This window comes from Python bivittatus, unplaced genomic scaffold (assembly GCF_059951505.1).
Source record: "Python bivittatus isolate LINGU-HERP-01145 unplaced genomic scaffold, Pbiv_v1 ctg000070_np1212, whole genome shotgun sequence".
Taxonomy (NCBI): domain Eukaryota; kingdom Metazoa; phylum Chordata; class Lepidosauria; order Squamata; family Pythonidae; genus Python; species Python bivittatus.
The window spans coordinates 55,029,861-55,052,752 of record NW_028277034.1 but is presented as its reverse complement, the minus strand read 5'-3'; the positions used below and the strand labels follow the sequence as shown (position 1 = coordinate 55,052,752).

Sequence of the window (22,892 nt, the reverse complement as noted above, 5' to 3'; positions counted from 1 at the left end):
AAGACAGGTTTAAGAATGTCAATTTAATGCTAGGGAAGGCAAGGACTAGTAGCCTATCCTGGAGAAAGTCTATCTTTGTGGTCCCTAAGAGTTGACATGCACATAGTCAATCATAAACGACATCTGCAGAGCCCCCAAAGTAAATTAAACACTTGCACACACTTTGCAGGATAGTCAAATCTCATGAAAATGTGATGGTCCCACCCAAAATCTTATGAGATTTTGGACAGGAACCCCACAACTTGTTGAGACTTGGCAACTCCAGAAATTTTGGCCACATATACAAGCTCCTGCTCACTCACTCTCACACACACACACACATCAATAATTTTTATGCCAGTACTTGTACTTAAGGACCTCTTGCTATGGCTGTGATCGTAGGCTGGGAACTATTGTAACCCCAACAGGACTACAAGTAGAGTAAGAACTACTGGAGAAGAGCCAGGCCAGTGATACAATCTGGGAAAATGGATCCTGTTAGAGATTTGTCTTCCAGGAAAAGACTTACATCAGTCTGTACCATCTGGCAGCGTTGGGCCCGGATTCGGCTCACAAACCCATAAACATCCACCTTCTTCTCTGCATGCATCATGTCCAGCATGGCATCGATCACAATGAATGTTCCTGTTCGTCCCACACCAGCACTAAAGGACAGGATGGTGAGAAGGGAGAAAATAAGGAAAACAACCCCTTTGGTATTTCAATTTCAGATGTTTTGAATCATAGCCTGCAGCTGGTAGACAATAAGGAAGACTCCTGTGCACTCTGGTGGGAATTTGCTGGACCCAAACTTTCCTGCATCCAGGGCTGAGATTATCTAGAGCAATGTTGTGCAAACTTGGCCACTTTGAGTGGACTTCAACTCCCAGAATTGCCCAGCCAGCCATGCTGGCTGGGGAATTCTGGGAGTTGAAGTCCACTCATCTTAAAGTGGCCAAGTTTGGACAACACTGATCTAGAGAGCTTCCTCTTTGACTAGAGCCAGCTCTGTGCGTGTGTGTATGTGAGAAGACTATGGACTTGAAGAAGCATTCAGCAACCTATAAATGGTGCCTCCAGATATCCTGGCTAGTAAAAAGGCTGGGAGTGCCTCTTTTCCTCTACCAAACCAGCACTGACCTGCAGTGGACAACAATGGGGCCAGCATATTGGGGGTTACATGTCTTCACTTTCTTCAGGAACTTCAGCATTCCAATAGGAGTGAAAGGGACCCCAAAGTCGGGCCAGCTGGTGAAGTGGAATTGCGTCACGAGGCGCTGAGGTTTCTTATTGGTGACGTCGCCCACCTAGGAGGAAAGGTGGCAAACAGAGCCCAGGGTTATTCCTCAGTCATCTGGAATCCTGGCTGACCTCCTGGTCTTGCAAAATGCCCATGGCAGAAATTAAGAGGGACAGGTCAGATTAAGGGAGGGCAGGAATAGGGAAGCTATCAAGAAGATGGAGAGGAGAAACTTAGAAATAGGGCTGGTGCTCCCTTCCTTATGTTTCTCAGCAAGCTTTTCTTTTTTTAAAAAAAAATCACACCTTGGCAACAGGCTTGTCAATACTCCCATTTCCCTCTGCGGTGGGTGATGCCTTTTCACTGGGTGGACGGGTGGGGGGAGAAAGGTGTTGACTTTTGCTCTGGCTAGGACAACTCTAATGACAGCAAGCATTATATATCAATTTGCTCAGCAATTTATGTATAAGTCAGCAAGCAAGCAGAATTTGGGGGTAGATAGTCATGCATCTAAAAAGGCCAGGCCACTCAAACGCCAGTTGGCATACCTGTTGAATGCAGAATTTCCGCACCGTGTAGTCAACCAGGACTGTCACATCTTCTACAGACACTCGGATATTTCCGTACGTCCAACAGCCCTGATCTGGCCAATACTGGGCACATTTACACTGAAGAGAGACCACACAACACACCAAGATGCAATGCAGAAGAGCAGGCTGAAGAGATGTCCAACCAAGACCTCCTCAGCAGGACAGCATCTGCTGTACATGAAAAGCTTTTCCAAATTTGGTTGGGCAGCCTCACGGGCAGATTTGGCTTTGCCAAGTCTGCTGGCACAACCTGACCGGAAACTGCCTGAGTCTCTTCACCCAGCATGCCAGGGAGTGGCACGGCAGCAGAACAGGGACCACTCAGTTCGCCAACTGTGCAATGGGAGGCACGTCAAGGGCGGACAATGCATTCAAATTGAGTGAGATTCCCTCCCCCCTAGCAGTCCAAAGGTCTGGCAAGCACCAAAGAGTTTTGCCTTCACCCTTCTTCCAAGTCACACACTGTGATGGTGAAAACACCAGGACTGTAGTGAAGTAGTGATTGTGGCTATTACATAGTCACAAAGGACCTGTCAGAGGCATCATAGGGGTGGGGAAGAACACGGGACTCACCAACTCAGAGAGGCTATAAAAATGAATTGTTTGTTTGAAATACTTTTGTGGCTTGGAAATGGATGTTTTTCATAAATGGTTGGTTTACTTAGGGTGGCTGTCATCCACTCAGTCTGCTTTGAAAGAGGGTTCAGTCTCTCAGTTTAAAGTAGAAAACGTGAGCCCAGAGCAGTCCTTTTTTAAATACGTCTGTTCTTCCTTTTGAAAATGCTTTTATTTCTTTCCACTTTCAAAATGGGCTTGGTTTCCAAAGCTATGCAATACATATCATAACTTTAAACGGTTTATTTTTCTGTGATATTTTAATTACCGTTGAATATCTGCAAGACACCTGAACCAAGGACAGGGAAGATCGTCCTACGGGCTACGACTACGACTATAAGAGGGCTGAACTGGAGACAGAAATAAAGGTTTTCCAGGAAACCAGATTCTGCAGAAGAAGGTGTGACTTGTGTCTCTCACATCCGCCTCAACCCAGGCCGGCAGAACAGCTTCCTTTGCAAAATCCATTTTTCCACTTCTGCCACTACAGGTCTCATCAGTGGGGAAAACACAAGCCTTTCTCAGAGCCTCTTGGTTCTTTGCTAGATCACAACAGTGATAGTGTCACAAGCAAGCTCCACAGTCCTTCTACATGCCTCCTGCTAAGTCATCATCTATGTGTCTTCACTCTACCTTCTTTTCTGTTGCTATGCTGTTTCTAACATCATTTACCTCTTTCCTCTCCTTCAGATTGGTCACCATGACAATTGTGGCTGTGTTTTGCTCCCAAATCATTCTCCAGAAGTCATTCACAGTTTCTTCTTTTGGTCCTGCCAAGACAAAATAGGTAGGGAGTACCACCAGAGAACATTATTTATAAGAAAGACACAGGCAAGCTTCCTCCCGCTTTATGAAGCTGCTGGAAACAGAATCAGGCTTATACAATTTAACCCTGATCTGATAAATCCACTTGAAATTCCTTTCTCTTCTTTTTAAAAGGCTCAATCTTCAATCTCTTCTTCAAATAAAATCCCAGATAGTAATCTCTTACCATTCTCTCCCTGTCTATTTTCAGAAAAGGTTTCAGAGATTTAGCATTTCCCTTCTGTGGGTCCAAAGTAGGATATCTCTCAAAGATACTCTTCTGATCCATTACAACTTCCTTCTCTATGTCATTCTCATAATCAAGTGACTTTAAGTCCACCTTCAGATCTCCAGCATCTTTTCCCAAATCTCCCGTCTCTCTTATAGTCTAGCACAGTGATGGCAAACCTTTTGGGCTTGGCATGTCAAAAATTTGGAAAATGCCTAAATTGACTCTGCTGGTGTGTCATCCCCCCGAGCAAAAGAGAAACAATTCTTTACATATTCATTTATTTTAAAAAAATACAGTCCAATCATGTGTGTTGCTATGTATTAGATCAAGAAACACCAAACAATTACAAAAATGAAATAACAAACTCAGTTTCTCTGGTAACAAACAGGGAGAATAGTTGTTGTCGGGTGTTGGTGAACTCTGGTGTGTCGCCCAAAACATCATGGCATGTCAACTCTGACACGTGTTATACGTTTCTCATCACTGGTCTAGCATTTCTTTAAAGTCCATTTCAGAATCCTTATTCATATCGTCCTCAGCTTCTGTTTTATCGAATGAAATATTTTCCTCTTCTATAACCTCTGTTAGACCTAATTTTAGAAATATTTTGTGTAATTATAGAAACTATAATTGAACAAAAGAATCTCTTCTTTTCCCAAAAGATGGAACCAAAGGTACTCTTTCAGCCTCTCAAACATCTACAGTGTCAAACAGACCCGCTATTTCACTATGATTCACCTTCACCTTTCAACTCAAAATGCCACTGAGGTTTGATCGGGTATCAAATAAGTGGTTGGCCAACTCAAAAGGCAAAACCTTCATGGAGCTGTAGGAAGTTGGTGAGTTTGTTTTTTCCCCCAAATCACAAAGAAATGAGCAACATTTATCTAAGCCTTTTTCCCCCCACTTTAGATTAGGTGCTGCTGCATCAATGCCAGCTTGGAAAAACTCTGTAGGAAGAGATGTTCCATCCAAATACACATTGCTAGTCCTTGCAGTACAGAAATCCAAAGGAAATAAGTATTATCTACCTTGTGCAGCAATGAACCTGTTCTTCTCCTGATACCCCTGCAGGAACAGAAGCAACACAGAAATGAAAACGGTAATCTTTTTCTCTGGCATTGGTCAAATTCCAAAACACTGGCATCTTCTCACACATGGTAAGCTCTTTACTTTGCAAATATTGTCACTGTATACAAGATAAGAACCAACACAGATAAATCTATGCCAGGGCATCTGTGGATGCCCTGGATCTAGGGGTTACAACAGCTGAAGTTGACATGAGTACCAACTGCTACTGTTTCTTCTCTTCTGCTTGAAGAGAAAGAATATGTAAATCTCCCAGATATTCTCCTTGGAAGTATCTAAGGTGGATACATGGAAACGTGCATGTGCTTATGACCCACCCCAGAGGCAGACAGACATATCCTGCAACTCAGCTCATTGCATTTGATCTTCTCTCAAATTTTATGCAGGACCACCGATTTCCGTAGAGTCCATCCCACACACAGAGACCTCCAAGGGGGCATTTCTGCAGGTCCCACCATCGATAAGTCTAATATCAACCTACTTTCCCTGGTGGGGCCTATATTATAGTGGAACTAATGTTGTAACTGAAGTTAGATCCCTTCCTTATAGTTAAGGGGCTTTTACCTAGCTAAAACGTTTTTAATGATCTTGTTATATACCAACATTTAAATTGAATCTTAGAGACACTGTGCTCCTAGACCATAAAATGGGTGTGGGTGACATACACCTTTTTTTATGTCTCCCTACTTTGGCTAAGACAGGGAGAATGAGAAACACAAGCAATAATTCTAATTGATTCCAGTTCTGTAATCTCTTGATGCATTTAACCCATAGATGATGTATTTGCATTGACATATGCAACATGCCGGCAAGTGGCCAGAGGCAAGGAAAGAAACAAAGCAGATTATCGAACTGGATCCAAATTTGCAATTTTTGTTTTTTTAAATTGCACCTCTACAGGAGGTTCCAGTGGAAGCAGCTAAGAGAATTTCTTTAGCATTGCATCTGATCTGAGATCCCTAGCTCGTTCCTCTTTTTGAGAAACTGAACTGCAAAGAAAAGTATGTCTTGCTAATCAAGAAACAGGTATCCAACCTATGAACGTTCTTTCCTCCAAACAATGAAAGGTTAAAATAAACCTCCCGGGTTCAGGTGCTAAGACAACAGGCTCAAGCAAGCACCAACACTACATACTGGCATTTCAATGGAGAGATCTGTTCAATCCCCAACAGCTCTGAAGTTGCAGGATCTAGTGAATCAGAACTACTTGTGTAGTTCAGATTCCTGAGAACTGAAGTCTTGCTACCCAGAGATAATAGTGATTCCCAGAGCTCCGAACAACCTATCCAATTTTGGCAACAATAATATTTTTAGGCCATTTGGGTCACTGGTGCTGCACAAAGTTGGAATTCATTCTCCGAACAGCAAGGAAGTCCTATCCTGCTTCCCAACCTTTAGCAGATACTTACATTGATGAATGAGGCATTGATATAATCAGAGTCTGGAACCCCTTCAATAGGTGTCAGATGAACTCTGGAATGATCATCTAGGAGAGAAGGAGACGGTTAATGGCAAAAGCGTCAAGGCAACTTTTAAATGGAAGAAGTTCAGGGAAGTCAAATACACCTCCAAGAAGCTCAATCTTCACAAGGTCTGGCTTCAGTGCAGAGGAAAACGAGAGAAGTGATAACCCATTATAACCTATTACTGTCTTCTTTAGCCTGTTTTGTCGTGAGCATAGTCAAAGACTGTCTAGCCTTGGGAATCTTTTGTTAGAAAAATTATTACTACTTATGAAGTCCCAACTCAGTATTATTGTCTAGATTTCCCACACATTTATTTGCCTTGGGATTGACTTGAGGTTCTGCATGGGTTCTTGTGACCCTGGAGGACACCAACCTGTAGAACATCTACAACTATTATTAACTGAGTTACTGTGTCTCACCTTGGTAGCTCCATAAAAACAACCCAGTGAGCTAAGAGGCAGTGATTGAACCAAAATGGCCCATTAAAGTCCATGTTCCCAGCCAGACACCACAACACTGGTTCTTTAGTGTATGTAAGAGAATCCTTTGTTAGACCAGGTGCTTTATAAATGCCTCAAAGGAAGCAAGATATCACTGTGACATTTATACCTACAGCCAATGTGGTATAGTGGTTAAGGTGCTAGGCTAGGAACTGGGAGACCCAGGTTTAAGTCTACCTTCAGCCACAAAAAAAGACAAAAAATCATTTGGGTTGAGTGTGAATTAAAACACCAGTGATCACAAAGGTGTGGAGGGATGGGGAAACTGGATTAGAGAAGGGATGTAGTTTTTGCAGAAAAACAGTTGCTGATAGACAGTTATTTTACTATTGGTGTGTTTGTTCAATTTATATCCCACCTTTAGTTCAGGAGCTCAAGGCAACATACAGTACAACCCAAATTATTTTTTGTCTTCATCTTCCAAAACGAAGCCATTTTACCAAGTCCTGGAATTAGAATCGTTATTCCTATGCTACAAGAAGATCTGCTTTCCTGCATCTTGCTATCCCTTAAGGACATATCTCCTAGGCAACCCCGTTCTCCTCGTTGCATCACAATTTGGCACCACAAAAGCAAGATGGCCAAAAATCAATAATTCTCAAACCTCCGTTCAGCACCTTCACAATAACAGGACCTCCTCACTGAGTGAGAACTGTCTCTTTTTCAAAGGAGATCAATATCTGGAGCTTTGGATATTTAAGCAGTCAAAGGGTAATGTAAAATAGCTTTGCAGAAGGAGCAGAGAACTGTAGATGGCCTTTAGAAGCACAGCAGAGAAGACTATGGGTCACCTTGGATGCAAGGACTTCTTCTGGTCAGCACCAGCCAAGATTCAAAGCTATCACCCCCTGGCCACAATCCTGTAAGTGTGATCCACTTCACTTAGTGGGGAAATAAAAAGGGATTAACTCCTATTAGATCATCCATTTCCTGATCTGGCTTCCAGGAAGGATCTCTGTCTGGAACGCTCAACAAATTCTCTGACCTCTCCTAACTCTCTTGGTACCTGAATCTCTACTTTTGGGCCCTTCCTGACATCATCCACCCTGCTTGTTATAAATTCATATGTTTCCCATCTATGGCAATTTCCAGATGTGGGGACTTCAACTCTCAGAATTCCCTCGATGGTATAAACTTTGTTGAGAATTCTGGGATTTGGGCCACTCGCCTGGAAGCTGCCAAGGCTGGGGTACAGGGACCTCAAATACTTCGTTCTCCTGTACTTTCCTGAGCAAAAATTGAAACTTTGCCCTTTTGTGTAGAGAGAATTCATTGCTTGGCTTCCCATGTTGTAGGAGAGGAGGGTAACTAAGATGACCCAGGGCTGGAGCAGCTTCCCTATGAGGAAAGGTTGTGACATTTGGGGCTTTTTAGCCTAGAAAGGAGGAAAATGAGAGAGGACATGATTGAGGTGCACAAAATTATGCATGGCGTGGATGAAGTGGACAAGAGAAAGCTCCTTTCCCCTTCCGAAAATACTAGAACCAGAGGTCACCTGATGAAATCGACTACTGGAAGACTCAGGACAGACAAAAGGAAATATTTTGTTTACATCACACGTAATTAAACTTTGCAATTCACTACCACAAGATATGTTACTGGCTAACAGCTTGGCTGGCTTCAAAAACAATTTGGACCAATTCATGGAATTCCTGGGGATCAACGGCTCTTAGCCTTGATGGCAGCGGGGCTGCCTCTGAAGGCCACCTGCTTGGAGACTGGTGGGCTTCCTTGTGCAGTTGGTCGGCCACTGTGAGAACAGACTGCTGGACCAGATGGGCCAGGGGTCCAGTCCAGCAGGACACTGCTTATGTTCTTACAACTGTAGCCACAGTCACTAGAAATCAATCAGCAGAAACCAGTGAGTATCAGTACATACAAGGCAAAATGTTGACGTATCTGTTCTTCTCCTTGTTTTCTTCTTTAGAGGCAGCTTCACAGGTAGCCTGGATGGGACATGCTGGAAGTGCCTGGAAGAACAGAGTGAACATAAAGAGCTTGACTGTTATATCTCTGCTAATCATGAGAGCCAAACATTCAACAACTTTTACTGCTGTTTAGCACTGCTTGTTTTGTAGGAGCCAAAGTTCATGGGGACCTTTGCTTCAAGGGCATGGATAGAAAGTCCCAGGGAAGACACCGAGTTGCCAATTCTGCAATCTTTGAGCATCAAAATCTATGTTGGGCTGTAATTCCCCATCATCCCAGTCAGCATGACAAGAACTCTCTAGATATGTTTGCAAAAGAGATGGGCCATTCTTGGTTGGCATAAGATCATGGAACGCCTCCAGCCCCTATCCTTGGAGCAGTATGGCATTCCTGATCGAAGAGTAAAAATGCAGTAAGGGGCACAGAGGGTCTACAAACTGGTCCAGAAATGAGCAACAACTCTCTTATTACCAGTACAACCTACCACACCTGAGGGGATACTAAAGAATACAAATGAGAACCTGGTTTAGTTTAGAAGTCCTCAACACACATTTGCAATTTTGAGAGCATGTGCTCTGTAGCATGTTAGCCTCCTGTTCATTTCTCAAAATCATAGGTTGGAGGCTGCACCACCACTGTGCACCAATTAAGGAGAGGGCCTCTGGCAAAAGTTTAGGTCTTGGCTCTGGAAGATTCCACTTCAAAGTAGGGATGTGTATTCCCTATTCAGATCCAAGGTGCTTCCAAGGAGTTTCATGAACATTCCAGAATTTGGCCTATCCAAGCTTCTTCATGAAACTTGTTCATCTTTTAACTTGGCTGTGTTGACAGGCGATTCCCCTAAACACAAGTCAACTACTATCCTAGATTTAGGAATATTTATTACAGTGCAAAGACCATCATGCAAGGACCGCGTGGCATAGTGGTCAGAGGATCGTGCTAGGAATGGGGAGAATCATGTTCCAAACCCCATTAATTTGGGGCCAATCGCTGACTCTCAACCAATTATATCACAGGGTTGTTGGGAGAGAGGAAAGCAGCATAAAGGATGTAACGTGTCTGAGGCATTCCTCACACAAGCGTCCAATTACAGGGCAAAGAAAGTGTTTAAAGGGGTAAAAATAATGGGGAGGGGACAAAATATCAGGAATCTGGTAACACCTTTTCCAAATGACACATTTTATTAAAAGGCATCAACTTTTGTCAGCTGCAGCTCCCTTCAGCAGCTCCCTTCGGCAGCTCCCTAACAGGGTGGGATGGGGGCACACTAATCTTTTAAACAAAGATTCTGAACTAACCCTATCAACTTTGCAAAGAGATTTCAGCGAAACAAGGATGTTGGTGCTGACGTGCACCACAAGGTGGCACCGAAACTTCCTTCAGTCCAACCTTCAACCTGAGGAGCAGAACCTGAAAACGGGCACATCTCAAAACAAGGGGTGGCCAAAAGACCATAAGTGTAACTTTTCAAAAGGAAAACTAAGCTGGATCAACAACTCCCTCTCCACCAAAAGGAGGGGAGGTAAAGGAATGAGGAATAAAGTCTCATCACTCTTCCAGTGTCAGCTTCCTCTCAAAGTTAGCTGGATCCAGACATTCAAAACCAGTTGCCCAGCAGATGTTAAGTTGCAAACAGCAGTGAGAGAACCATGACACAACGTGAACTTCTAATTTCCTTCAGAGTTGTTCTCACTAGACAGAACACAGAAATGGAGGGAGGGAGGAGGGGAAGAAAGGGAGATGTTGGCCAAAGCACCCTCACCGTGTACCTTCCAGCAGATCCCTGACTTAGCTTAACCTATCTAACTGCATTTAGGTTTTGTGCGGTGATCAGAGAGAGAACAGAGATCTATTCATATTAGTAATCGACGTCTTAATTATCCCAAACAAAACAGATACTGCTATTGTCATTTCAAAGGGGCTTAAAAAGGAGTGGAGAAGGGTTGGCGTTCCCATGCTTGAATCCAAGAGTAACGATTCTGGTTGAGGTTGAGAGTTAGTGACTGCCCCCAAAGTAGTGGGGGTTGAATTAAGTTCTCCCCATTCCCAGCATGATCCCCTGGCCACTCTGCCACCCTTTCCATGATGGGCTTTGCATTGTAATAAATATGACTAAAGCTAGGATAACAGTTGAGGTGTTCAGGGGAATCACAAGTCAAAACAGCCAAGCTAAAAGATGAACAGGCTTCAGAAAGAAGCTCAGATAAACCAAGGACTCCAGAAGGCAGGGAAGCAACACATGAATGGAAATTCATTCTTCTCCATTTTGGAAGAGCTCTCAAGTTTCAAATACCTCTTTAGGTCTCAACACGTGAGGAATTGTGCCCCCAGTGTTTAATCCTAACTCTGCAGGCTGTCCATCTTGACACTAATCATCCCCCCACGCTTGACTTCAATAGTGAAATGCCTGGGGCTCTCTTCCTCATGGTGTGGTGACAAAACAGCAAAACATGCTTAAGAGTCTGCTATGGTGCAACCAACATCAAAGCGTAGGATTCAGTGGAAGATGGCTGCATCTTAGCAGAGTCACAATTAGCTTTCAAGAGCTTGGGTGGGTTTAGATCAATACCCCATAAAACCAATTTCCATTAGGAGAATAGGAAAAGAAGGTGAGGGTGTTTGGAGCGGGGCCCAAGCAACAGGGTCAACTGAGGACAATCCTGTAGGACTCTTGAACTAGAAAGTCTGGACGGCAGGGAGGGGCCATGCAGCACATCTCAGAAGCTTCTGAAGCCTCAGACAAGGCAATAGCCATTCCTGGGACCTTCCAGGTTCAATGCAAACCAGAAGCAGCAAAACTCAAAGTGTGCTCTGTGACCGACAAAGTCATTAGCAGGTAGAGAAACAGCTCCTTCCGCTTTGTCTTCCCTTTGCCTCTCTATCCCTCTCTTTTTAAATTGCCTTTATTTAATAAAACTGAACAAAGGGGAATAACAAAACCGCAAAAGAAACAAAAAAGACGAGGATAAAAGAACGCAATGCAACGAAAGCAAAATGCCATTGATCTATCCATCGATCAAGCAAGCAAACAGCTTCTCCTATGTGCTATATGAAATGTGACACAATAAAGGATAACTATATTCCACTGCAGTTGTCCGTATAGAACCTAATTGGTTACAGATGTAGATTATGCCTGTTTCTAAGATGTAAGAAGCAACCTTCAGAGCTTCTGAATGCCAAAAATGTTGCATACACCCATTCCCAGTGTGCGTTTCTTATTGGCTTTGACAACTAATGTGTGAAGAACAATTAATGTTTACGGGTACTCTGTAGTCACCAAGGTGTGGTTTATATTAGAACAATGTTTCTCAACCTTGGCAACTTTAAGATGTTGGCTGGCTGGGGAATTCTGGGAGTTGAAGTCCACACATCTTAAAGTTGTCAAGGTTGAGAAACACCATATTAGAGGAATGATGATTTCTACATAGACAAGGTTCCTCCAGGTTGGACTGCCATAAGCTTGACTTCCATCATGATAGCAAATCTTCAGTTAAAAATACAAAACAGAACACAAAGACACACACACGATCTCAAAACACCGAAGGAATGAACAAGGGGTTGGGGAGGGGGGAGAAAAGAAAGCGACGTCAAAGGCGAGCCAAGTACCCACACTGAATTCCTCCCGGAAGAGCTTGTTGTCATCTGCCATTCGCCGGTTAATGTCCTCCTCCAGTTTATCCACAGGCAACGGTGGGTATTTCCTGTTGGTACTGGGAGATCTGGCCAGCAGCGGCATGCTCTGGGGTTCTGCATTACCGACACACAGAAGAGAAATGGGTTTTTTTTGTTTTGCTGGGGACACTGGCCACCGGGCCCCTGAAGTCGATGGAAAGGAAAAGGAGCAATGCTCTTCTTGAAAAAGCAAGAGCAGATCAACCCACCCCCACAAAGGCAAATTGAGCGTGCAGAGAGGGCGCACAAAGGCCTTGTAGCTTCTACAAGAAAAGCAGCAAAATGCAGAGGTGAATACCTCTGTTGAATTGTTGAATACCCCAAGGATCCACCCTCTTTCTTCTTTTCTTCTAGAGAAAACAAATCCATTTCCTTCACAGACGTGATCAAGTGAAGCCCAGCAACCTTTTCAAACCTCCCGTTTGTCTTCTTAGTTCTGGGGCTGGCAACCTGTTCAGGCCCCTGGCCCCATATGAGGGCTTCCTTCGCCACTCCGCTGTGATGCGTTAGCTCAGGGAAGCATTATGCAAGGAGCGAGGTGCCCCCCCCAGCCCTAAAGCATAGATAAGGCGGCAACGGGCAACCTGTGTCCCTCAGCCTGGTTTCACAAGCTCTCTGCAAGGTACCAATTTAGCTTTTGGGCAAGAACCTCCCTTCTGAGCAGCATGCCAGGGAGGGAAGCAGAAGGAAGAAAACGGAAATGCCCCTGGCTCACTTCTGACTTCAACAGATTATCTTCACTGGTGGCAGTGGTGACAGTGACACTTGCCTAACCCTATTATAAGGGGAAGCTGTGTTCTGGGGTGGGGTGGCAGTACAACAACCAGCTGTGCAACAGCCTTCTCCCCACGGCACAGCTGCAGGTGTCAGAAGATGGAGGAACCAGCCAGTCTTAGAACATAATGCAGGAACGGATCGAGGAGGGTGAAGAGCGAGGCTTAGGGATTCTAGCTCCCGACTCAAGAGAAGAGATTGCAAGACTCACCGACGTCATCTGCCCGGCCGTTGGACAAGTGAAAGGAGTTGGAGTGACTCCCTGCCTGCTTGTGTTTTTTGAACCTATAAGCAATAAATAAATAAATAAATAAATAAACAAACAAACAAACAAACAAACAGGGAATCAGCAGAGCTCATAGCCCAGGGGCCTAACATGCTGCAAAAGAATATCCAGTAGATTATACATTCCAACAAAAAATAATATCCTAATGCAGTTGGATTCTGCACACGCACACCCCCAGAAACTCTAGGCAGCATGTGATATAAGAACAAGCTTACATCGAAAGGATGGTTGGTGCAAATGGACAGAGAGAAATTAAAATTACATGAAGGAAACAAGACACCTTTAATTGTTGTACGCCACACAGAGTCACTTTGTGAGAGATGGGAGACTATATAAACGTGATAAATAAATAATAAATAAATAAATAAACGTTCTGAATATTTAAGGAAGAGACAAAGTAATTTCCTTATAAGCTCGTCTTCAAAGCAAGAGATTTTCAGGGAAGCATGGCACATAGCCTCTAATGATTACATACTATTAAAATGCAAAAATTAGCATATCCTCATTTAAATAGGCGCGACCACAACCACACGCACACACACACACTCACTATGCAGCTAGAGATCAGACAAAACTCTGACTGAACTTGCAGAACTCTGAAACAGCACATCTTTCCAGATCCAAAAAATATTCTAAAAATTAGGGCACTTGGTGCTCAAACAACTTTGCAATAGATCAACAGAGATATAATACCTACAATATTTGAATATATATTACATTCACTGAGCTCTGACTCAGAGGAGGGGACACATCCATTTCTTTCCCCCAACTGCGTTTGTGTCTTGCTATGCCTCCTTTTCTAAAAACCCACTCTTTAAAAAGAACTGCTCCCCCTCCAAGCTTAGCATAAAAGTTCTTGCTGTGAAATTCTTCTTTTCCTGCTTAGCTGTTCTGAACAAAGAGTCAGGGAGTCAGTTGCATACAATATTCCCCATCACGGTTGATCCATGTTTGCCTCTGCATGAGTATTCGGGGTTAAGCAAAATTGGTAACTGCACAGACTATTCCACAGCACAGCATTATACCCTCCTCTCAGCCCATGGCTGAAACATGCCAAGAAGCCTAAACTGTGTCCCTGTCAATCCAAGCACAAGAAAGTTTGCATACGACTTTGGGAAGTCATCAGCAGATATACTGAGAAGTCGATAAAGCCTTCTCTGCACCATGAAGCTAAACCAGCAGGCCTTTTCTGAGGCTCGATTCACTGGAATTTATCTGGCCAATGAGGAAGAAAGCATCTTCCAGTGCAGGATGACCTCCCTTGCATGCTAGTTTCATCCACGCGGAATCAGCGGAGGAGATTTGCAAGGAGATGTGTTTCTGGGGTACGGTGCATCACTCTGCAATGTAATATGATGGCTGAGGCCATGTTCAAGAGCACACAGAGACAGCAGGGTCTGTGTAGTAGGTTTTGTTTCTAACAAATGAAGCCTCAAATCAAACCTGCCCGTTCCATACCGATTTATAAAACCTTCCCCACCCTTCCTGTCATTGGGAGAGGTTTCTTGTTTTTCGATTCGGGCAGCCAGTTTTTAAACAGTACTTTTGGGCGCCCAGGTGATTTCAGATAACAGCAAACCATCTACAAGATGTTTCCCACAAACAGTGACATGATTGCTTCCCTGTTCAATGAGAGCCTTTCTATTCACTTATTCTTGTGTAATTGAAAGTTATTTCCATCTCTTCCTCCCCTCCCATCACACACCTCTTCGGATGGACCATTACTTTTCACATACAGATGGTTGGGGACCTTTGTCACTTATGAGTTCAACATTATTTCTGGAGCTAAAGAGTGTGTGAGAGAGCGAATCTAGCCTTCACCTCTCAGTCACCCGTTATACGCTTCTTTGAGAGTAGCCCGGCATCTAGATAAGTAGGCATAGGGTTGCATTTCCAGAAAATGAACCCTAAATCTATCCATTCTAAGAATCGCAGGCAAGCAAAGGCTTGTTTGTATGAGCAGAACAAATACACAAATCCAATTCGTTCTCCCTGATTTCCCATCCTTTATCATCCCATTTGCTTTGTCGACAACAGGGCATACAGCTTGTGGACCTGTGCTTGCCTGCACGTTTTGGAAACCTGTGATAGGTGTTCTCCCACGCCAGAAAGTTTCCTGAAGACAACAAGAACTTCCTTCTTCCCTCTCCTCTTTGCTCTCAACATTTAACCCACTTTTCCCCCCGTGTGCTTGGCTGAAAATCAAGCCACTGCAGAGACTCTGTGCCTAGCCCTTTTGTAAGTCTCTAGGGTGCACAAGGGGAATAAAGGCCACCATTGGAAAGCTGGGGAATGTTATGGGGTACTGTGGGAGGTGTGGTGGCCCCAAAAGGTGGCAGAGGTACAAGGCAGCCAGAGCAACATTTTAGATTGATTGTTGCGTCTTTACAATAATCTCTTGCAACCCTATGAGAAACATATATCAATGCAGTGCAAGGATGAAATCAAGAGGACAAGATTGCTTACCTTAACATGTACAGGACAATAATAATAAATACTATGACTAGCAAGGAGGACAATGCCACCATTACAGCGATGATTGGTGTTTCATCTGGAAGAAAGAGAAAATGTATATACTTGGGGTGATTTATTTTGGCTTAGAAAATGGCAATGGCAATCATATCAAAGCTTCTGCATTCAATTCCCAAAGGGTGGGATGTTGGGAGGTGAAATGATTGAGATGAAAACCCAACTTTCTTCCACCCGTACAGGCATTCTGACAACCACAGACTCTGTCGTATGAATTTCCCAGCAACTATGGAAACAGTCTTCAGTATACAAATCCATGCATCCAAAGAATTGGCAAATTATCATCTTGGATTAAACATTTAAAACCTTGCTATCCCAACCAGCTTTGGAGACGGACACAGTATGAGATTTTTCCTCTTGCAATGGTGATGCCCTTGTTGCTAGTGGAGTATTATTGCCTCTTGTCTACTAAAATGGGTAGCTCTTGCAGCTATTTTTAAATTGTGTTTAACTGTATTCATGAAGGTAGGATATACAGTATAAGCCTGTCAGAGTTAGCAACAACATATCAACCCAGTAAATAAAGAAATAAAGGTATTTTCATCTTAGCCACACTGGAAATGGATTTGGCTGAGAAGTGACTGGCCACTCCATAGCCTTCACTGCTCAACCTGAATCTGGTCTGTAAATCTGCACATTTTACACAATCCAACATATTACAAGGAATGGTAGAGGAGCTGAAATCAGAAACAGAGACAGCTGCATAGGCATTAAAAAAGAAAAAGATACATCAACCATCAAGTGTGAGTTTGTTTCCTGATTTCTGTGTTGTCTAGTTTACTCTCTGATGAAATCCAGTGAGCTGTTCCAAGTTTGAAAGTTTGTGCCCGTCGGGAATTCAACTCTCCAAAGGTGTTTTTTACAGAGCATTTAAATTCCAGGCAAGCTAATGCTACGTGCTGACATTCTACAATAAAAGACTGTTCAGCGCATGCTTGGAGCAGCTGAGATTGTGTTTTTCTATATGTGTGTGGTTTGGGGTGTTGTTTTTTTTGCAGAAAGACACCCCTCCCTTAGCCCCCAAACAGAAAGAAAAGAAAAAGCGAGCAATAAATGATTCTTCTGCAAGTTCACAAGGGTGGCCTGGAAAGCTGATGGGTTTGGACCTTGCCCTCCAACCTCTGTCCTGGGAGGGGGAGGGCAGGGGAGGGGGGAAGGGACAGGACAGCACAACCAGTGAACACAAAAGAAAGCAGTTGCAAACTCTCCATTCTGCTTCCTGCCTGCGGTTGTAACAGCAACCGTGAAAGAAGAAAAAGAGAGAGAGAGAGAGAGAGAGAGAGAAGAAGAAACTCTGATTTGGAGCCAAATGTATTAGAAAGGGAAAGTACACAGCCTCCCCAAAACTTTACAGCCACCAAAGACGATCTCTTACAGATCTGCCTCAATAATTGGCTGTCCATAGATTAAACTATTTTAATTTCGGCACCAGAAGCAGTCAGTATGTCCATAGAAGTGATTCTTGCTCATTAGAGGGGTTTGCAATATTAAAGCAGGCATGATCCTACAGAAGAGGACAGTGGTTTGGGGGAAGAAGCGATCAGCCTTCCAGAATTCCCTGCTGAGAAAATTCTACGTACTTTTCAGTATCATAAAAAGGCTTCTGTGCTTAAGAACTAATCTTGGTTACAAAACAACGATGGCTGAAGTTTGTTTTTCTCTCGTCTTTCTTATTCGGTATACTGTGTTTCTAAGGTTAGTAAAAGTGCCCAAGAACTTGAGTTTGGGAGGATAAGACATTCACATGAGCAGAGGTGTGACTCCAATCATCCTTCTAGGTTCCCCAAAGGAATCTGGCTGACCAGCATGGGAATAAGATGCTCTAGTCCAGTGTTTCTCAAACTTGGCCACTTTAAGACGTGTGGACTTCAACTCCCAGAATTCCCCAGCCAGCCATGCTGGCTGGGGAATTCTGGGAGTTGAAGTCCACACGTTTTAAAGTGGTCAAGTTTGAGAAACACTGCTCTAGTCATAGCCAACAGAAGTCTCCTATTGTATCTTCTAAAATGACAACACGTGTTATAATCTCTATCAAGAAGGAGCATGCGTCCTCAAAGGATTGCCATTATAGGATATGAACCACTCATTTACAATGAGCAAATGTTAAGTACTTAGATTTGGTTATGATCAAGGCAACATAGAAGTCTTATTAACAAATGTGAAGCTATCAGCTGGTTCATGTGTGTTAAAGAAATGGCAGGTTTTTTTCCTGAACTGTAACAGAAAATATGAACAGACTTTCAATATCTGTGCAGGAGAACATGTGTGGACAGAAAGCATAAACTTTATTATTGTCAATACACAATAGTCCAAGGTTAATTTAAGAGGCACCAAGGACCTAGAAACTGCCCTAAGGGTTGGTTGGGCTGAGAGAGAGGACCTGGTCCAAAGATATCCAGAGAGCATCTGTGGCTTGGGGTGGACTTGATCTTGCATTTCCCTGGTCCAATAGCTTAATCTGTACGCCATACTGGTTCCCACACTGTACTGAAGTTAGTCCTCACCCTCACTCTGGAAACAGTTCTACTGAACAAAGAAGGAAAAGGGTTGTAGGCCTTCATACACATCTACCAGCACTTGTGACCTTCAAAAGATAGCCCAGCTGTTTCATAAAGTTTTTCTGAAACTTTATGAGTCTCCAAAATATTCATGGGGTGGTGGAACTGAATCCTGAAGGAGCCAGTGGAAGTGTCCTATCCCAGATACAAAACCTGCTACAAATTCAGTGGGGTGATGTTACTTGAGTCATCCTTCCCTGTTGTTCTCTTGAACTCCTTCTACCCTTGGCCTAGAAGACCTGAGAACCATTGTGCTCCTAGCTGACAAAGACTCCATGCTTTGCTTCCTCTGCAGAGTTACTCAGCACACAGACTACATTGTTGGGTGGAGTGTGGGAACCGGGAAGCCTACTACCCAGTGTATTCCGTTTGAACATTTCAGCTGGCTTTGGTCATTCGTGGGGGTCAGGCTGGGCCAAAACCAACAGCAACTCATCATTGTCAAGCACTCCTGGGTGAAAACAGAGGGCTGTAAGCTACTCTGCCTCTTTCTGGCAGCTGTTATGGGCCTACATATGAACAAAAAGCTTAGGGGAGTGACATTTTAGCAATACTACTAACAGTGGAATGCATTTTAACTACAAAGCGATGACACACATATGAAAAACTTGCGAACATCACCACCAGATTACCGTGAGCTATAAAATGAAGTGAAATAAAACAAAATAAAATAAGAAAGCAAACTCCTCAGGGTGTTTTGCTTTAATTGTGGCCTGAAATATTATGTTGGGAATCGAGCATCCAGAACTGGATCTTGACTTTCCTAAGATGTAAAGGTATGTCTTGTGCCCACAACGTCTTGACAGGGGTTGGAGAACTTAAACAGCTCTAGTGAGTCACCAAGGCAAGAAAGGGGAAAGTCAAGAGAAGGTACCATTGGCAGAATAAGAAAGAAATACCTAAAACCCTGGTTCTGCCCTCTAACTTTGAGCTAGCCAAAATAGGCCAACTTCTTCCTGCTTTATAGAGTCCAGTACAAAAAAGTATCCCTTCCATATTTATGAATGTCTTTCCCCCTAGACATCAGGCAAAGACTTTAATCTGATGAAAACACAGCGGGATGGTACTCATATGGTACTACTGCAAATAACCTTGAGCCCTGTGATGTAGGCAGTGTACAAACTTTGGTATCAATAAATTGGTACGCTGCCTCCACCCCAGGCCTTCAAGATGGGGTGGACCAGAACTCTTTCCATCAGCAAACAGCAGATCTCAATGACTGCTCTTATACAACAGAAGAACCTTGGTGAAAGACATGACTGTAGTATATGCTGGATTAAATTTGGGGAAGGGGGGTTAGGTTCAAATCCCTGCTATCCGTAGCAATAGCTGTGCAATCCTTGCCCTTCCATTCTCTCTTAATCAAACACTGACTGGATTAAATTACTGGCTATATTTGTCCCTTGTCTTTCTACCAACTGCTGCAGCCGACAATAAAAATACAATAAAGCAAAAAATACATTTGGGGGGTTATGGTTTTCGGTTTTAATGCTTTTATATTTTCCTTTTTGCCCTGTTAGCCACCCAGAGTCATCAATGTGAGATGCGTGGCCATATAAATTGAAATAAATGAAGTATATTACACTAGAACAGTGATAAAACATGTTTCTATTCCCTGACCTTTGAGAAAGGAACATCATGCAAAGTATCAAAAGAGCGCTGCAGAACGGAGAGTGGTGAAAATCTTATAGCCTAAGTAAAATGTAATATTCTAATGCAATGACAAAAATGTGAACTTTGACCAGGAGACAGACAATACATTTGCAAAAGTGGTGGTTTAAGAGGATCAACTTACCTCGTCGAGGATCCGAATCACCTGAATAAACGCAAAAAGAAAAGAAAAAGGGTAAGAACACAGACTTCTGGATGGAACCAAGACTCAGCATCCTACCTCCCAGGGTGGCTAATCAAACCTGGATTAACTTGGGTGGAAGCCCAGAAAAATAGCTCCCTGCTATTGTGGTTTCCCATGATTTGTACTGAGTCGAATGTTGCTTCTAGTGAGATCATAATTTATAGCCTCTCATAGCTATGCATTTCTGTATTTTTCCCAATCGCCTTTTAAAGTCATCTGAACATCTGGAAGTGAGAAGAACTTCAAAAGCAGATGTGGAGAAAGTGCTCCCATTTGCTCTTCCTGCCATTTCTCATCACCACTCAGCATCATTAGCAAAGAAGAATAAAACCTCCGTATCTGCTTTCATCAGATTAGGACAATTTCATTCACTTCCATCACGCCCCCCAGAAGCCTCTTTTGCCTCAAGTGAAAACCTCACGAGGAGCAAAACCAGCTCGTTAGCTATTCAGCTCATCCTTTTTGGAATCTTTTCCATTTTGACCTTTCCTGAAATGCAGCAACACGCCAAAGAATTCAGCCTTCTAAGAATGGTCATGTTGTACTTGAAACTAAAATACTGGCCACTGTTTTGAGATGTCTTCCCTGGTTCTCTTTTGCTCAGAATTTGCACTGCTCACAAGGGCTGCATAATCAGCTTCAACTGTCTGCAGGAACTCTTCAGATCTTTCTCCTGGCCAGCTACCACGATCTCAAACTGCAGTATATATGGAATTAAACTTCTCGCCCCAAGGTTAGATGGCACAGGATTATCTGCCCTGTTATTGCTTATTCCCAGAAAATATTATTTTGAAACTCTTGGAAACCCCTTGCTACTTTTCATTAGCCTGAATATTCGCCACAGTCAGCAAATGTGCATTATTCATCTAACTGAAGCGCCTTTATGTACTAATAAAGACACACCAGTCCTGGTACTCAGAAGATCTTAATTTCCTTCACATCTGTCCATGTGTTCCCTATCACCTGGGCTTAATACTTGAAATTTGCGGAGCAAGGGGAATATAAGCAGTCAAATGGGAGGTAATAATATCATCCTTGTTAGGGATCAACTGCACTTGGAATTCAAGTACAAAAAAGGTGCATTGGAGTGAGTATCCATGCTGTATCTGCTGGTGCCTCTTTAAAGCAATGGCAACTTCTCCTGGCCTTGCACAGTAGCCATGCAATCCCAGGCAAATATATAACTGGGTTAAGGAGGTACCAACAGGGTGTGGACAAGGCGCTTCAGAGCAAGAGTGAGTGCATCGTTGGCATCTCTTTAATTCGAATGTATTATTTTCCTGGGGTTGTGTGGTTACTGTGGGGGTCCAGGAAAAGATGCAGCTGCTTTAAGGAGATGTTGATAGGTATGGCACATGGACCTTTTTGGCTCTAGAGGCAAAGCACTCCTTCCTTCCTTCCTTCCTTCCTTCCTTCCTTCCTTCCTTCCTTCCTTCCTTCCTTCCTTCCTTCCTTCCTTCCTTCCTTCCTTCCTTCCTTCCTTCCTTCCTTCCTTCCTTCCCTCCCTCCCTCCCTCCCTCCCTCCCTCCCTCTTTCTTTCTTTCTTTCTTTCTTTCTTTCTTTCTTTCTTTCTTTCTTTCTTTCTTTCTTTCTTTCTTTCTTTCTTTCTTTCTTTTTTTATTTATTTCTTTCTTTCTTTCTTTCTTTCTTTCTTTCTTTCTTTCTTTCTTTCTTTCTTTCTTTCTTTCCCCAGTTGAACCTAATAAAATAAAGGAGATGACTTCACTGTAAAACATACCTTCCCACTTTATGTTAGGTGCAAAACACAGTACTGTACTCAATGGGAAATGAAGCCACCACTTCGGGTTTTGGGGTGGTCATTAAAGCATGCTCTATCAAATGAATCGGGATGCTGTAGGAATGGCCTATAAAGCAGCAAACTTTGGCATTATTTATTCCCTGAGCAGCCTTCATATAAGATGAGGCTCACTTTGCTACTGTCATGCAGTAAAGACTATTGTTAGTGTGATAAATTGATTCCAGCGACAACGATCTCTACTTTGAACACCAAAGAAATGTTGACCCTCTGCCATGAGGTTCTTCTCAAAACAGACAATAATGAAAATAGAACATGGTTAAAAAAATACAAATATAACCTCCCCTACCCTCTACAAATCTAATTATTCAGACTTCAAAGGTTCATCTGCATTTCCTTAGCTAATTCAAGGAGAACGCCTGAATTACCCCCTTCTGTGGTTTCTAGCAAAGTGTTCGCATATGGGTAAAACGTTTATTATTACGTAAGAACCTTAATACATATGGTGAGCCCATGTGGGTCTTTTCTTCCCTCTTCTCAATCTGTAGACAAGGCAGACATTTTTGGGCTTTTCCCCCTGGCCTTGCTGGCAGCTATCCAGGTGCCCCAAGGTCAAAAAGTTTAATCTTGGGTTTGGAAGTTCACAGTTACAATCTCTCACTCAAACAGTAAGACAAAAATAAGAAAATACAGCAAAATGTGCTTACCGGCATGTCCTGTCATCTTAGCTAAAAGTAGAAAGCACATAGATAGAGCATTTGCAAATGATCTTCAGAATGCAACATCATTTCTCAAATCTTCTATGGCTCCCTATAAATTTGCTATATTTCCTTTTCTATAAAAGGCTATGTCCATACTGTAACTTCTCCGCCTTCTTCCCCAGAAGTTTTCCTTCATTTTCTTTCTTTGTGTAGAATTTTATCCTCTTTCCAAATACCGTCTTGTCCTGTTTATGCTTCCTTTCACTGATGATATCCTGCTGAATATTGGAGTTCTTTCCATGACTTTAACTGCCTAC

The 22,892-nt window shown here is 43.1% G+C and overlaps 1 protein-coding gene across 3 annotated transcripts in view; it reads right to left on the bottom strand.

Moving 5' to 3' along the window:
• Positions 1-22,892, bottom strand: part of PTPRA (protein tyrosine phosphatase receptor type A) — a 142,715-nt gene that overhangs the window by 14,349 nt on the left and 105,474 nt on the right. For 2 of the 3 annotated variants that reach the window (XM_088133200.1, XM_088133199.1), the window contains 12 exons: positions 22,582-22,602; positions 20,059-20,079; positions 15,643-15,727; positions 13,102-13,175; positions 12,055-12,191; positions 8,395-8,485; positions 5,959-6,035; positions 4,492-4,528; positions 3,097-3,194; positions 1,768-1,887; positions 1,120-1,286; positions 509-644 (listed from right to left, as the gene is read on the bottom strand). In XM_088133200.1, coding sequence (XP_087989326.1) covers positions 509-644; positions 1,120-1,286; positions 1,768-1,887; positions 3,097-3,194; positions 4,492-4,528; positions 5,959-6,035; positions 8,395-8,485; positions 12,055-12,191; positions 13,102-13,175; positions 15,643-15,727; positions 20,059-20,079; positions 22,582-22,602 — 1,064 coding nt within the window. The remainder of the gene's footprint in view (positions 1-508; positions 645-1,119; positions 1,287-1,767; positions 1,888-3,096; positions 3,195-4,491; positions 4,529-5,958; positions 6,036-8,394; positions 8,486-12,054; positions 12,192-13,101; positions 13,176-15,642; positions 15,728-20,058; positions 20,080-22,581; positions 22,603-22,892) is intronic. The other variant, XM_088133201.1, reaches the window with a different exon arrangement.